The sequence below is a fragment of the Lithobates pipiens genome, unplaced genomic scaffold (assembly GCF_037356315.1).
Source record: "Lithobates pipiens isolate NorthernLeopardFrog02 unplaced genomic scaffold, aLitPip1_a1.2 Scaffold_22, whole genome shotgun sequence".
Lineage (NCBI taxonomy): Eukaryota > Metazoa > Chordata > Amphibia > Anura > Ranidae > Lithobates > Lithobates pipiens.
Genome location: NW_027507784.1, coordinates 80517241 through 80534569, shown reverse-complemented (window position 1 = coordinate 80534569; position 17329 = coordinate 80517241). Strand labels below are relative to the sequence as shown.

At 43.1% G+C, this 17329-nt stretch overlaps 1 protein-coding gene across 1 annotated transcript in view; it reads left to right on the top strand.

Moving 5' to 3' along the window:
* UBXN4 (UBX domain protein 4) overlaps positions 1-17329 on the top strand; it is a 44287-nt gene that overhangs the window by 3893 nt on the left and 23065 nt on the right. Inside the window, exons 2-4 of the mRNA XM_077447777.1 lie at positions 1102-1204; positions 7085-7113; positions 15991-16109. Coding sequence (XP_077303903.1) covers positions 1102-1204; positions 7085-7113; positions 15991-16109 — 251 coding nt within the window. The remainder of the gene's footprint in view (positions 1-1101; positions 1205-7084; positions 7114-15990; positions 16110-17329) is intronic.

Here is a 17329-nt window from a genome sequence, read left to right as displayed (position 1 = left end):
GAGAGAGAAGGGAGATGCAGACTGGGGTCATAGACCACAGGTTTGAGATGGGGGATGGTCAGAGAACGCAGACATGATAGACAGGGGGATGGTCAGACTATGGGCATGCTGAAGGAGACTCTGAACATATAATAGGAGTTGTTGAAGTCTGGGAACATGATTCTAGAGACATTAGTACAGTGGAGAGTGGAGACTGGGTAATTTTTCTCCTTCACTGGTAGGCAGCATTGATGGGACTGCACTGGTAATCAGGGTGCAATCACCGGAGGCTGTTATAACTAGCCGGCTGCTCTGTATCCGTCATTTAGCTTGTATTTCTTCCATTTGTGAATAATCACACCAACTGTTGTCACCCTCTCACCGAGCTGCTTGGCGATGGTCTGGTAGCCCATTCCAGCCCTTTGTAGGTCCACAATCTAGTCCCCGATATCCTTGGACAGCTCTTTGGTCTTGGCCATGGTGGAGAGATTGGAATCTGATTGCTTTTGTGGACAAGTGTCTTTTTATTTTTTATTTATTTATACAGGTACAAGCTGAGACTAGGAGCACTCCCTAATCTCAGCTTGTTACCTGTATAGAAGACACCTGGGAGCCAGAAATCTTGCTGATAAGGGATCAAATACTTATTTCACATTAAAATTTAATTCAATTTATAACTTTTTTTTGAAATGCGTTTTTCTGGATATTTTTGTTATTCTGTCTCACTGTTAAAATAAACCTACCATTAAAATTATAGACTGACAAAATCAGCAGGGGGTCAAATACCCCCCCCCCCCCCCACTGTACTTATAAGAGCACAAATGTAAACAATGTATTTAGTTTGTATCCAATGCGCAGGGCCTTAAATGACAGATTTGGCGGTGGATGTAAAGCAGATTGTACAAAGATGTAGCTGGAGTTGGACTTTAGTATATAAAATGTGAACGTGATAACCTGATGGCGGTCCTGTAACAGCTGCGTCTGTGCTGGTGTGTACACAAGGCCTATATTCAGGCTCCCTCCGGACCGGTGTCTCAGAGCTCAGTTATACCCTATTATCATCCTTCCCAGGCCTGGTATAGATAGTACGTTGCAGGTACTCATCATCTCCTCTACTTACAGGGGATGATGAACAGTCGGTGCAGATGGCGCAGAGCTGGGAAGATGAAGGCGTGGCACGGGCCACATCTGAAGGATTTATCGCTATTAAAATTGACAGTAAGAGGTTTGTGAACTTTTATTATTTTTAATTTTATGTAGTAGAATTAACAAAGTGAATGATACAAGATCCATCTCTGTTGCTCCTCTAGCTGTGTAATAAAAATTACATTCTTCCTTGATTATCTACTTGCTTACTGGGCTCTTAAACCCACTTCCTGCCCAGACCAATTTTCAGCTTTCAGCGCTGTCACTCTTTGAATGACAATTGCACGGTCATGCAACGCTGTACCCAAATTAAATTTTTATCCCTTTTTTTTATTTTATTTTTTTTAACACAAATAGAGCTTTTTTTTTTTTTTTTTTGGTGGTATTTAAAGTGGTGTTGCCACCAAAAAATTAAAAGCTGCTTAAAATTCGTAAAAAAAAAAAAAAAAAAAAAAAAATTGGGAAAAAATAATTTTTTTACTCACCTCTAAATACCGGTTGCTAGGGGTCCCTCGTAATCTGCCTTCTTCATTGCCCGGGCTGGTGACATCACTTCCCCTCGCGCCGCACATTCACCTGGGACCTGTTATGTGTCCCAGGTGACTGTACGGCGTATCACGGCGCCATGCGCCGCTCGCACATGCGCAGTGGGTGCCCGGCTGTGAAGCCACAGCCGGATGCCCACAGTATGCATGACGGCGCCACGAGGGGGGGGGGCTTCGTTCCCCCGCATCGCTGGACCCTGGGGCAGGTAAGTGTCCGATTATTAAAAGCCAGCAGCTGCAGTATTTGCAGCTGCTGACTTTAAATTTTTTATTTTTTTTTAGGGGGTACCCCACTTTAATTACTGCTGGGTTTTGAATTTTTGCTAAAAAAGCGAAAAAAAGACCAAAAACAACCTAAAAAACTTTCATACTTTTATAAAATTTTGAAAACGGGTAATTTTTATTTTTTTTCTCCTTCATTGATCGGCGCTGATTGGTGGGCATAGATGAGGCAGCCGCGGTTCTCTGTGTGAGGGACTGATGTCCCTCTGACAGAAGCAGGTGATCTGATTTTATTTTACTTCACGTTTACGGCGTGAGGGGGAAGAAAACAAAGATTACGGATCTTCTGTTTACATCATGTGATCAGCTGTCATTGGCTGACAGCTGATCACGTGGTAAGGGGCTGGGATCGGCCCCATACTCCGATCTGTGATCAGCCTAGTCTCAGACTCAGTGATCACAGAGCGCGCCGCGCACACCCCACAGGGGGCGGGCAGGCAGCTCATGCACGGGAGGACGTCATGACAGCCTCCAGGCAATTTAACCACCTCCCGCCCGCCCTATAGCCGAATGACGGCCGTAGAGCAGGCGGGTTCCTTCGAGCGGTCCGTCCCTGGACGTCCTTGTGTTTACTTCCGCAATGCGCGCTGCCGGGGCCACGCATCGCGGAAGTTTTGTACTCGCCGTGTCTCCCGGAGACAGGCAAACGTAGATCGCCGTGAATGGCCAATCAAAGCGGCCGTTCACAGCGCGATCGCAGCTGCCAATGGGAGATGATCTCAAATGTAAACATATGAGATCATCTCCTATTGCCGTGTCTCTCCCTCCTCACACAGAGACAGCGTGTGAGGAGAGAGAGAGAGGATCTGTGAGTGACATATTTTTACCTTGACTAAAATCTGTCAGCCCCAGTGCCACCTGTCAGTAGTGCCACCTGCCAGTAGTGCCAGTGCCACCTGCCAGTGCCATCCGTCAGCGCCAGTGCCATCCGTCAGCGCCAGTGCCACCTGCCAGTGCCATCCGTCAGCCCCAGTGCCGCCAGCACCACCTGCCAGTGCCACCTGCCAGCCGCAGTGCCATCTGCCAGCCCCATTTGCCAGTGCGCCTCTGTATGTGGCCAGGCTGTGTAAAAGTCTCACACATTTGGTATCGTTATACTCAGGAGGAGTAGTAGAATGTATTTTGGGGTGTCATTTTTGCTATGTACATGCTATGTGTTGGAAATATCTTATAAATGGACAACTTTGCGTAAAAATAATGCGTTTTCATTTTTTTTTCCACATTTTCCCAAAACTTCTGGAAAAAAAATGAACCATTCAAACGACTCAATATGCCTCATAGATTATACGTTGGGTTGTTAGCTTTCCAAAATGGGGTCACTTTGTGGGCATTTCCATTGTCCTGGTGCTCCAGGGCCTTCAAAAATGTAATGGGTGGTTGAGAAATGAAATGTTTAATTTATGCTCCTAGAATGCCTGATGGTGCTATTTCAATATTGGGCCTCCTGTATGTGGCCAGGCTGTGTAAAAGTCTCACACATTTGGTATCGTAATACTCAGAAGGAGTAGCAGAACGTATTTTGGGGTGTCATTTGTGGTATACACATGCCATGTGAGAGCAATAACCTATTACATTGAAAATTTTGTGAGAAAAAAATCTTCATTTTGCAAAGAATTGTGGGAAAAAGATGACAACATCAAAAACCTCACCATGCATCTTAGTAAATACCTTGGAATGTCTACTTTCAAAAAAGGGGTAATTTGGGGGGTATTTGTACTTTCCTGGCTGTAGACTCTCTAACTTTCACAAAGACCAAATATCCACTAATTTAGGTTATTTTTACCAAAGATATGTAGCAGTATAAATTGTGGCCAAAATTTATGATTTTTTTTTTATAATTTGCAAAATTTTATCACAGAAACAAAGAAATATGCGTTTTTTTTTTTTTTCAAAATTTTCGGTCTTTTTTCATTTATAGCGCAAAAAATAAAAACCCCAGAGGTGATCAAATACCACCAAAAGAAAGCTCTATTTGTGGGAAAAAAAGGACACAAAATTCATTTGGGTACAATGTTGCTTGACTGAGTAATTGTCATTCAAAGTGTGAGAGCACCAAAAGCTGAAAATTGGTCTGGGTAGGAAGGGTGTTTAAGTGCCCAGTAAGCAAGTGGTTAAGGTCCGCGCTGTATCTGTCATTCGGCTATAGTGCGGGCGGGAGAAGGTTATCGTCTGTGAAGGTTTTTTTTTCTTCATCCAGGTCATAGCATAGCTAGTAGCAGTCATATTCAACTGCATCTGCTCTCTAAGACAATAGCTTCTCCAGAATTAAAGAACTGGGCTGGAAAAGTTACAAAACATTTTCAGCAATACAGAAGAGTCTGGTTGAATGTGACCAACTACTATTTGATATTCCATGATTATTACTACATAGGGTTGGTATTGGTCAGCACACACAGCCTGAAGAGTAACAGCTGCTGGACTGCTGCCCGGGCTTGTTCAGAGGTAACAACTGGACAGCCACAGATTGCTGAGCCCTGGTATAAGCTATGCTGGTAACAAGATAACCAACTTAACCCCTTCTCAGTAAACCTATACATCATTTTTTTTATTTTTTATTATTGCATCATGTGTACTAAATTTATCTACTTGACCCCCTGGAAGATTTACCCCCCCCCCTTCATAACCAGGTCATTTTTTTTTGCGATACAGCACTGCCGTTACTTTTAACTGACAATTGTGTGGACATGCAGCACTGTACCCAAATAAAATTTGTTATTCACTTTTTTATTTTTATTTTTTGAAAGAAACCATATTTTTTTTAAATTTATTTTTCTTTTTGTAATAAATATATATATATATATATATATATATATATATATATATATATATACACACACACACACACACACACACACACACACACACACACACACACACACACACACACACACACACACACACACACACACACACACAATTAAAAAATTTAATAGCTTCTTTACCTTTTTTTGAAACAAGAAAAGTTTTTTTTTTTAATTAAAAAAATAAAACAGAACAGAAATAGTATAGAATACCAATAGGGATTCTGCTACATGTTTTTGTTAAAAGAAAATCACAGTAATCGTATAGTGAATGTTTTTGCGTCTACAAACTATGGTATATAAAAATTCAATAAAAAAAATAAAAATTATACTAGTAATGGCGGTGATCAGCGACACTTTTGACACTTTTTGGGAACAAGTGACACTAATAAAGTGGTAAGTGCTGTAAATATTCACTGTCACTCTTCTATTGGCTGGGAAGGGGTTAAACATCTAGGGCAATCAAAGGGTTAACTGTGTGCCTAGCCAGTGTTTGTATGTAATGCGTGCTGCTTTTAATAGGGGAAGAGATGGATTTTATTCTCTGCTTTGCTTGTTTATATAGGTAGATCTCCGTTTACATATGTGTACGGGACTTACATAGGCATTTGCATATGAGCACATGGGGTGCTTTAAATTTTTTTTTATTTATCCATAACAATTTATTTTTTAGATGGTCTTTAAAAAAAAATTGTATTAACTTTATTGCTATCACCAGGGATGAACAACATCCCTTGTGATAACATGGGCCGTGACAGGTCCTCTTAATGGAGAGATCTGGGGTCTGTTAGACCCCAGATCTCTCCTCTGGCCTCCAGTGCAGCTGGACTGGAGGGCAGGTAGAGAGGTGGAACTGGAAGGAACAAAATCATCGTTGCTTCCGGTTCCTGGGGTCACAGGTCCGCTCCTGTCTCTGACTAATTGTTGGTCAGAGCGCTCCCAGGCTCCACGATTGGACAGCATAGCTTGGGAATGGCTTGGGGGAAGGTTAAAGGAGTCCTGTACTGGAAGAAATGTGTGTTGTGCCTTTGGTGATCCAATGCTAGTTGACCTGGCTGTCTCCGGCTTTAATACTTAAACCACTAAGAATATGGCCAGAAAGGTGGTCTGTTATTCCAAGTGGACATCCTGACGTCCTCCCACTTGTGTGCCTCGTGGCCGCATAGTGGTATGGTCTGTGACCCACTGTGTCCAATAAACACAGCAGAACACAGATCGTGCTGTGTTGAGCCCTGGCACCATGTGATTACTGTGACCAATCAGTCAGTTGTAAACAATGCCAGTTTCGGGTGTAGGGCAGCAGTGGCAGCCTACATATTTACTTGGGTGCCCACCAATATTTTCGACGGCTGTGACATGCTGAAGTAGTACAAGTTCAGCTTTCAGTGTGCATTAGAAACGGCAGCAAGTCAGCCTACCTCATTTCCTGCCTGGGGGAGCAAGCCAGCATCATCTAGCACTTTCCTCCCCAGCCTGGCCATCCCTCTCATCCTTTTCATTCATTGGATTTTAGTCCTTTCAATTATAGAGGCTCAACGTCACGTCTGGAAATTGCCTGTGGCAGTCTGCATGCAAATACAGCCAGCCTTAGAGCACCCACTCCTCCAGGCTGACATCCATTCATCCAGGTATTTTGATATTTGCAGAACTCCTCCCAGGCGCAAGCCCACTGCTTGCATCATTGCGCAGGACTCTGAAACGCGATACTGTGATATGAGGGTGAAGGGATATTTTCAGAAAGCCACGTACAGCACCTTGCAAGCCCCTCCCATCAGCCATGGTTTGCATTGCATAGAAAGCATAGAGACCCAGTGATATCAGGGCTAATAAGGTTTGTAATGAAAATGGAAATGTTTTGCTTAAGGCTCGGTTCCCACAGGACGCGGCACGACTTGCAGCGCCGCAACCTCAGCGGCGACTTGCAAAACGACTTCTGTATAGAAGTCAATGCAAGTCGCCGCAAAAGTAGTACAGGAACCTTTTTTCTAAGTCGGAGCGACTCGAGTCGCTCCTATTAGAACGGTTCCATAGTACAGAACGGGGGCGACTTGTCAGGCGGCTAAGTCGCCTGGACAAGTCGCCCCTGTGTGAACCGAGCCTAAATGTTTTATTAGCATGTTGAGGGCAAAGGAAGAAACAAGGAAGACAAAATATGTAAATATATTTAACTTCATCTTTGTAGTTATTTTAGTACTCCAGACGTTGGTATTTTCTGAATTTCCAGACCCGAGACAACCTTTTCTATAGACTTTTTATATATGGTGTTCTTTGTGATGTTAACATGATTGTGTATGTATATAATATTTGTTTTATGTGTTTTCTTCCTTACAGTGAGACCTGCCTTCAGTTCTCCCAGATCTGTATCCTTTTACCGAAAGTTCTTCTTTTTTGATTTTTGCAGGAAATCTGCAATAATTATAATATAATAGTTGGAAAATAATTGCTACACGTCAAATTGCCTTTTTTTTTAAATTTTTTTTTCTTTTATAAAATTTTTGTTATGCGCTGCCACGGTGTTTCCAGAGCAAAAACAAGAGAGAATCTACTGTTGCTGTATATACAGGGAAGATGCAGATTTGGATCTGCTGTGACAGTATCTACAGAGCAAAGGCAGGTTGAGACTATGCCGTAGAAGTATCTACAAAGTAGAGGCAGGTGTGAATATACTGTAAAGCCTAGTACTTTTTTTAGTTTTATTTTTTTATTTTTTTTCCACTCAACCCAGTGGGCTGAACGAAAACAAACAAACAAACTGAAGAGCTCTGGAGGAGCTGCTGTACTAACAATGTGATGTCAGTTCAGCGATCTCCCCCCAATTGTGCTATTGCGTTCCGACAGGGGCAGATCTTTTTCATTCCTGCCCCTTCGATAGAAGCCAGCCGATAAGCTGGCGTCTGTCGGTCTGGCTTCCGTACACACGGGCCAAATGTTGGCCAGTTTCTATTGAACTGGCTGATGCCACCCGATATTTGGCCAGTGTGTGCGACCCTTTACAGCAGGGATCTCAAACTGGTGGCCCTCCAGCTGTTGCGGAACTCCAAGTCCCATCATGCCTCTGCCTTTGGGAGTCATGCTTGTAAGTGTCAGCCTTGCAATGCCTCATGGGACTTGTAGTTTTGCAACAGCTGGAGGGCCGCCAGTTTGAGACCCCTGCTTTACAGTATGTTCAGAGCTGAGACAAGTGAAAATAATACGTAGATGTAGACAATCTACTGTCACAGTGGGGGTTACTGTATTTATCGGCATATAACATACACAGGCGTATAACACGCACCTTCGTTTTAGGAGGGAAGTTTCAGGAAAAAAACTTACATTTTAAATAAAGAACTTTGAAGCAAAATAAGAGTCAGTGCCCATCAATGCAGCCTCACCATTGCCCATCTGCAGCCAGATAAATGCCATCTGCAGCCTCACAATTGACCATTAATGCAGCTTGATCAATGCCCATCTACAGCCTCACAATTGCCCATCAATGCAGCCTCACCATTGCCATTAATGCAGCCTGATCAATGACCATCTGCAGCCTCACATCAGATTACTGCTGCCTCGGAGGGGGGTGTGGGATTACATTTCAGATTGCATACAGCGAGAATCTCCTATTTACTCGGCTGCCTCTTTAATACAAAGTCCCGCCTCCTGGACCCGCTTCTATGATTGACAGGACAGTAATCCAATGCTGGCCCAGGAGATGGGACCTATTACAGAGGCTACTGAGTGAACAGGAGAGTCTCGCTGTATGTAATCTGATGGCGCTCGTCCCGCCCTCCTCCCCATCCCCCCCCCCCCCCCCCCAGGCAGCCCAAATTGCAGTATCGGCGTATAAAACGCACACACTATTTGCACCCAATTTTCAGGGTGAAAAAGTGAGTGTTATACACCAATAGATACAGTATTTACTAAAGGCAAATCCCCTTTGCACTGCAAGTTCAGTCGCTGTAGATATGAGGGGAAGATCTGAAATGAGGGGAGTCTCTGCTTATTTCTATCATCCAATCGTATGCAAGCAAGATTGCTGTTTTTTATTTTCCTTGCATGTCCCCCCCCAAATCTAAAACGACTGCACTGCCAAGTGCACTTGTAGTGCAAAGTGGATTTGGCTTTAGTGAATCGAGCCCAGTATTTACAGAATAGAGGCATGTGAGAATGTACTGTCAGAATATCTAGAAAGCCGAATTGGAAGAGCATATATTGTCACAGTATCTACAAGGCAGATGCAAGTTGAGATTTGTTGTCACAGAATCTACAGCACAGAGGCAGTTGAGAATGTGCCATCGAAGTATCTATAAAGTAGAGGCAGGTGATGATCTGTCCTTACAGTATTTCTAAAGCGGAGACAAGGGCTAATCGGTCCTCACAGTATCTACAGAGCAAAGGCAAGTATTAATCCACTGTCCCTGTATCTACAGAGCAGAGACCAGTGAGAACCTTTAGCAGGGTGGATTTTATTTAAATCGCTAGTAAAAAGGATTGATTTAAATCCACTATATTTAAATCCTCATTTTTAAAGAGCAACTGTCCTCTCTGTCCTGCAGCGGCTCCTCCTCTGACCCGCTGTTGACTCACCGACAGTTCCGTTCACTTTAATGGGACGGCTGGTGAGGGAAGTGGTGGCAGCAGGTGAGCGGATGCCCGCTAACAGGCGCTGCCATGATGGCTCTGAAATGACAGGTGCTCTTTAAATGTAAGGCCTTATTCTTGCTGTTAGTTAGAATCTTTTAATATTTTACAAACAAAATGAAGGTTTCCTATTTAGAATAATAAGCTGTCGGGTTAGTAAATATTCCCAAACTGTTTTACGGCCTGCTGCCTTTTTGCTCCTCAAGGGAGACGTATAGCACTTCAAGCTATGTGCGGAAAGATCACAAGGTTTATAAGCTGCTTAAAAGGTTTCACTTTCATTTTACTGCTTGCCCTTCCTCCTCACACTTGGAGCCTGCATTTCTCGCTAAACAATCCATACAGTTTTTAGTGTACATAGATTAGCAAAGCAGAAAAGAATATTCCTGAACTTTTGTTTGTGTGAATGCATCAATGCAGTTCATTTTATCTCAGCTTGCAGAGCTTGGATTCATTGAATGAGTTTACCAAAAAATGGAAATATTGAAGAATATACAGCCTCATGCTACATAACTAAGCTCCACTTCATGCTGAATAAATTAAATTATTAATGCATTCTTACTCCAAAAGCATTTTAATAAAAAAAAAAATTTGATAAAAAGCCAAAAAATGTTTTATTTTTTTAATCATCGTTTTTATCCAACCTGATCTTTAGTGCATATTGATGAAATTCTTAATTATTATAAATGACCTGGAGTTGACCTATAAAGGAGAATTCTAGTTCACAAATGGGCAAATCATGCTGCCCATATGAAATACTGTTTGGCATGAAAATAAATAGAATAAGTTCTCTACCTGTAAAACCTTTCCTTTTCCCCATTGAGCAGTCTGTCAGGAAAATGTCACCATAAGAGATCTTTTGGAAAGGAAAGGAAATGTAGTAGAACATCAAAGGTAACGAAGTTTGTCATAGCTCCCATGTAAATCAGCATAAAAATACCCTAATGAACGCTGCTTGTAGATATCTCCTTATTTGCTTAGTATTGTTGTAATCCTTTTTGTTCTTTCGAATGACGTCACTGAGCATGCCCAGATCTCCCCTGATTTATGGCACACTCTCTATGTGATTGTCTATCTGTTATCAGGACTTCCTATGGCACACAACACTGAAATCCCAGAAGGCTGCATAATCACTCAGAGCTTCCTCCTACACACCATGTGACCATGTGACATCACATGCAGTGCAAACCTGGCCATTACTGCAGTCTTATCAGATGAAGCTGATAGGACTCACACAGGCAAACATTAGACAGTTGGCACAAGTAAACACTATGAAATAAAACAAGTCAACTATGAACAGGGAAGCAGGGTTGCCATAGAAACATTGGATTGAGAAAGAGGCTTGGTTAACAGTACAGGAAGTGCTCAATGTAAGGGCAGAAATACACTCCACTGTGGACTCAGAAAACAATACTTAAGATGGCGCTGCCTAACCCCTGGAAACAAGTTTTTTTAAAGTTTCTTTAAACAGTGAGTAATATGCGATTTGGGCTGGATTACAGTGGCTATAGTTTGATCATTACTTATTGTAATGGACTAAATGAAAAGAAGCATCAGAGTGGGAGAGTTTACTTCCTCTTTATCCTGCTGGAAGGAGCCATCAGAAGATGGGTACACTGTAGTCATAGAGGGATGGACATGGTTGGCAACAGTACTCAGACCGTGGCATTTAAATGATGCTCAGTTGGTACTAAGGGGCCCAAAGTGTGCCAAGAAAATATCCCCCCACACCATTACACCACCACCAGCCTGAACCGGTGATACAAGGCAGGACGGATCCATACTTTCATGTTGTTTACATCAAATTCTGACCCGACCATCTGAATGTCGCAGCTTAAATTGAGACTTATCAGACCAGGAAATGTTTTTCCAATCTTCTATTGTCCAATGTTGGTGGGCCTGTGTGAATTGTAGCCTCGCTTTCCTGTTCTTGGCTAACGGGTGTGGCACCCGGTGTGGTCTTCTGCTGCTGTAGCCTATCTGCTTCAAGGTTTCATGTGTTGTGCATTCCGAGATGGTATTTTGCATACCTTGGGTGTAACGGGTGGTTATTTGAGTTACTGTTGCCTTTCTGTCCTCTCAAAACAGTCTGCCCATTCTCCTCTGACATCAACAAGGAATTTTCCTCCACCCAACTGCCGCTCGCTGGACATTTTCTCTTTCAGACCATTCTCTGTAAACCCGAGAGATGGCTGTGCGTGAAAATCCCAGGAGATCAGCAGTTTTTGAAATACTCAGACCAGCCCATCTGGCACCAACGACCATGCCACGCTCAAAGTCACTTAAATCCCCTTTCTGATGCTCGGTTTGAACTTCAGCAAGTCATCTTCACCGCGTCTAGATGCCTAAATGCATTGAGTTACTGCTATGTGATTGGCTGATTAGCAATTTGTGTTACCAAACAATTGAACTGATGTACCTAATAAAGTGGCTGGTGAGTGTATATGTCAGCCTTTCTCAACCAGGGTTCTGTAGAACCCTTTAGATTCTTCCAGAGATTGCTAGGGGTTTCTTGAGCAGTACCAAACATCAGTGGGTGGAGCCAGTGGCTCTTTTTCTTCTTTGCTTCTTTTTTTTACAAAAGTAACCACTGACACCAATTCTCTTTTATCCCTCTAAGCCCTGGTTCACACTGGAGCGTTTTGACATGTCAAATCAGCGGCAATTGTTGTCAATGGCACCGTCCTAATTGGTGCAATGCCGCATCTGCGACGCTGCACCGATTTCATAAAGTAGTTTCTATACTACTTTTTGCGGTTTTGGGCTGCGATTTACGTTGACATGTCTCTGAAATCACGGCCGAAATCGGGAATGAAATAGACTTCATTCCCGCAGCTCAGGGTGAACCTGGGCCAAGAGTGACGTTTTCCCAGTGGCCGCTGATGTAAGGAGATTTTCTTTCTCTCATTAACCGCAAAAATAATAAATTTTGGGTGTCGGGTACTTGAGCGATGTCATTCTTTATTTTATGATCTCTACAACTTACTGATGACACAAAGTGATTGTGAGCTTTCAACGCAAGCTTCCCTCACATCTGAACATTTTAAGGGTTCCTTTTGATGTTAAAAGGTTGAGAAAAGCTGATTTACCGTATATACTCGAGTATAAGCCGGCCCGAATATAAGCCGAGGCACCCAATTTTACCACAAAAAACTGGGAAAACTCATTGACTCGAGTATAAGCCTAGGGTGAGAGATGCGCAGCTACTGTAAGTGGAAAAGAGGGTCAACAATGCCCATTTGCAGCCTCATTTGCATGCCTCACTATGCCCATTTACAGACATAGGTCCCCGATCTTCAAACTCGGTAGTTAAGGGTTCCCAGATGCCCCCTAGCTGCAGGTAAAAAAAATGGGGTCTCTGGACCCAAAGGGTCCCAAAATGACATTGCTGCAGATGGACACAGTTGACTGACTTCGGGGCCCTGTATCTCGGGGCCAGTTGGTGCTAGGAGCCCCAAATTTGGCGTGCAAACCCAGCGGACTAGCACTAAAACATATCCAAAGCTGGGGTTCCTAGCACCAAGTGACCCCGAGATACGGGGCCCCAAATTCTGTTCGGAAAAAGGCAAGCACTTTTCTCCAGCAGAGAATAACATTTTCCGAACCGAATTTGGGGCCCCGTATCTCGGGGTCACTTGGTGCTAGGCACCCCAGCTTTGGATATGTTGTAGTGCTAGTTCCACTGGGTTTGCACACCAATTTGGCATTCCTAGCACCAAGTGGCACCGACATACAGGGACCTAAAGTGGCCCCAAAGTCGGTTCGGGAAATGTCATTCTCTGCTGCAGAAAAATGCTTGACTCGAGTATAAGCCGATGGGGGTATTTTCAGCAGAAAAAACTTTGCTGAAAAACTCGGCTTATACTTGAGTATATACGGTATGTGAATTTTTTTACTTAAGCCTGACCAGCTCTGATTTAGAAAGAAAATACATGACGGGTACTTTATTTGCCCTCTTCCAGACAGATGGCTTTGACCTTTGCAGTGTTTGTACATGTATGTGTTTTTAATTTTTTTTTGTATTTAGATATAACCGCTGATCATAGATATTATTTTCAAGCTCTACTTATTTTGTGAGTTCTTACGTCATGGCCTGTAAGTTGAACCTTCTGTTTACTGAGCTTTATTTATACTGTCATTTGAGGACAATACCAAGCATGTCACCACTTAAAACTGAACTTCAGGCAGTTATAGAAAAACATTTAATAAAGTTGTGAATTTCCCTTATAAATTATATACTGTATGTTGACATACAATGCGGTTAACCCTTTCATGATCATGTAACACATATATATGCAGCATCCGGGAAATGGGTTTTAATCCTGTGCACGGCATATATACTGTATGTGTTCCTCTGTGATGGAAGCGCACTCTCAGCACTGAGACAATAGCAGTGAATTTACTAAAACTGGAGGTGCAAAGTCTGGTGCGGCTGTGCATGGTGGCCGAACAGCTTCTAACTTCAGCTTCTTCAATGAAGCTTTGACAACTAAAACCTGGAAGCTGATTGGTTTCTATGAAGAGCTGCACCAGATTTTGCACTCTCCAGTTTTAGTAAGTCAACCCCTGTGTGTTGCGCTGCTCCAGGTGAGTCGGCCAGTTATCGCCTCCACGCTCCTCTCATGCAGGTGCCACTAAAGCCATATAGATAAGAACTCCAGATAGCTGCACTCTAAAATCTTCACCTTTTTTATTAAATGTACTATAAAAGCAACTATTAATGGCTATATGGACTCTGTCAGGACTGGAATGAGGTTGACAGATTTTTTGCTATCTCAGCGCTTAGTGGGGTCAGGGTACCTGTCTAAGACAGGTACCCCCCAAAAGGTGCCAAATATGGCACTGGAGGGTGGAAGGAGACAGATGAGCGAAGTTCCACTTTTGAATGAATCTCCACTTTAGTTGTGACAAGCAAGCAGTCATACCTGCAGAAGAAAATGATAGCTGGAGAATGAAAAAAAAAATGGCTGGCTGCTGCTAGCTAAGAAAAGTGAACAATTTCACAAAATTCTCAGCAATTCCAATGGTTGGTTGCTGTTGGAAACCGCTATATTTTTCATCCTGTTTGGATATTCTGCATATGTGGTTAGGAGTGCCTAGCAATAGAAATGGTTGCCTCACTTAGATGTTTCGATGGAATAGACTCCTTCTTCTTCTTCTTCAGGGTTTATACAACAGTGTGTAGCGTAATCTTGAAGGAATGCACTCTATTGCTGGATTAGGGCTGAGTACAGCATGACCTCACTACAATATAGGTAGTCAACTGAGGCTGATATCCTGGAACAGAGTCACTTAGAGGAAGAAAAAACTGCTGTATGTGTTTTTTTTTTTTCCTGCAAAGTAAAGTCATAATGTGCTAGTATGCATTGCATACTAGCACATTGTGACACTTACCGCCAAACGAAGCCCTCGTCGTCCCCGTTGCAGACTGCATCCTTCAAATTTAGAAGACATGGCCGCAAACCAGATCAAAATCCTTTTTATTTGGACATCCCAAAAACTACAGGATGCTGGTTAGACGCGCTTCGCACACTTCATGTGCGCTTAGTCATCACTCACTTATGAGTCTAACCAGCATTCTGATTCCTGTAGTTTTTGGGATGTCCAAATAAAAAGGATTTTGATCTACAGTGGTGTGCGGCCATTTCTTCTGAATTCATTGTGTGCGGAGGTGAGCCAAGAAGAGCACCTACTGGATCATTAGGCTTCCTGGTTTCACCTGGAGCGGCGGGTGTGTCTTTTTACATTGCCACATCCGTCTTTGCCTGTCTTCCTTCCGGGTCTGCGGTCTCCGGCTCTAACCGGCAGGAGCTGCATGACGTCGCTCCCCCACATTCGCATGGGAGCCGCTGGTCACGGCACAGGGCTCTGAAGAAACAGCACCTGCGGCCGCTCCTTCAACACGCATGCGCCGTTGACGCAGTAAATATCTCCTAAACAGAGCAATAGGAGTTATTTACAGTACCTATAGCTAAGCCTTATTATAGGCTTACCTATAAGGAAAATATTAGAGGGAGATTTACTTGCTCTTTAAAATGTTACTAAGCCCAGGACCCTGCATTCACTATATCTGGTCGCCCACAGAACATGGAAATGCAATAGTTTTAGTAACTATAAACTGCTAAATATCTTTTCTCATTAGCACTATATAGCAGTCTTCTATCAGTGTCTGGTTAAAGCTTGTAGGAGGAGTTTACATTCTACTCTGTCCTATGAGGCTGCAGGACCCCTGACCCTCTGGACAGTGCCGATTGGCCCTGTGCTCATCCAATGCACCCTCCCAAAATAAAAAATAAAATAAAAAAAATCTAGCAATACACACCAAACTGAGCATGTGCAGAGTGCCACCAAGGCTCTGTTCTATCAGGAGATGGATTGGGGACAGTAAGGGGGGGAGGATCAGAGAATACAGAATCAACCTTTTTTACACAATGCACAGGATTAACTTCCACAGTGAGTAGAAGCATGCTTTACTGCACATAGCCTGATTTTACGGTTGTTTACTAACCCTTTAAAAGACATTGGATAACGAGAACCATTATAGCATCAGAAAGGATTTTGTACATTCAGCGTGCACATCGTCTCATCCTGTGATTTCTCCTTGACAAGCCGTCCTCTAGATCCTGTGGTCTGTGTCCCCTCCAGCTTCTTCATCGGGGACAATGGAATCCCACTGGAAGTCATTGCTGGTGGAATCTCTGCAGAAGAGCTCATAGGAAAGATCACCAAAGTTAAACAGGTGCTGTGGTTGTTGATTGTTTATTTGTTCTGTGCTTGTAGAGCCGCCAAGAATCTGTGCCAAGGCCTCAAAGCCATTTGTTCTCCTTCATAGATTGCATGTTGTTTATTTATATCTTTGACACTGTCACTTCTTTTAACCTGATCTTTACTACATGGAGTGTAAATTGAACCTTGCACACAAGGTCCTCTTATCTGCTTCGCTCGCCCCTCCAACCATGCCGAAACAATGCAACCCCCGATTATAACCCTCCCTTACTCTATCAGATTTTTTATTTATTTTTCCTCTGTCTGTGTTCCATTGCAGAGATTTCTCTGTAGCCAAACAGGAAGTGAGAGGAAATCCCTGCAAATTAAGTGAATCTCTTGGGGACTCCTAGGTCACCAGAACTAGTGTCTCCATGGGAAGGTTTCCCCTCTATTACTTTTCTGGGGACAACCCAAAATTTGGGATTTTCTTTTACTTTCACTTTCAATGATAATGATAAATAGGGAGGGTGAGGCAAAGGCTGTGAATACTTATGTACATGTGATTTTTTTTTTTTTTATAAAATTTCAAACAAACTTCTTTTATGTTGGCTTTATGGGGTATTGTTGGTAGAATTTAGAGGAAAATCATGAATTTAATCAATTTTGGAATAAGGCTGTAATATAAAATGTGGAAAAAGTGAAGCTCAGTAAATACTTTTCTGTTCCCCCTCCTTTTTTTTTTTTTTTTTTTTACTGATTTAGGTTGGGTTCACACCGCTGCGGCAGCGAGAACCGGATGTGATTCGCACCGCACTGCAGTGCAAATCGCATCCGATCTCTGTGCGATGCGAGTTCAGCCATACAGATAGTATGGCTGAATTCGCATCGCACCTGCCGCAAACTCGCACAGGACCCTTTTTTTGGTCCGCAGCAGAATCGGATCGCATGGGATGCGATCCGATTCCTGTCCGAGTTTGCAGATTGCACTGTGATATGCGAACTGATCTGGGGGTGTCATTAACATTTCACTGACACTCCCAGCAGTCCGCATAGGGCAGTGTGAACTGCCGGCGGGAGGCATGCGATGCGGGAAAACGCCGCGGATTCACGGCGTTCCCGCATCGCTTCAGTGTGAACCCAACCTTTAATGTACTCTGCCACAAGCTTTCACAGGTGTCTTCTGATCTTGGATTAGTGCATTATGTAATCATAATAATTGCATTTTCTGGCACTTTTCTATGTTATGTCATC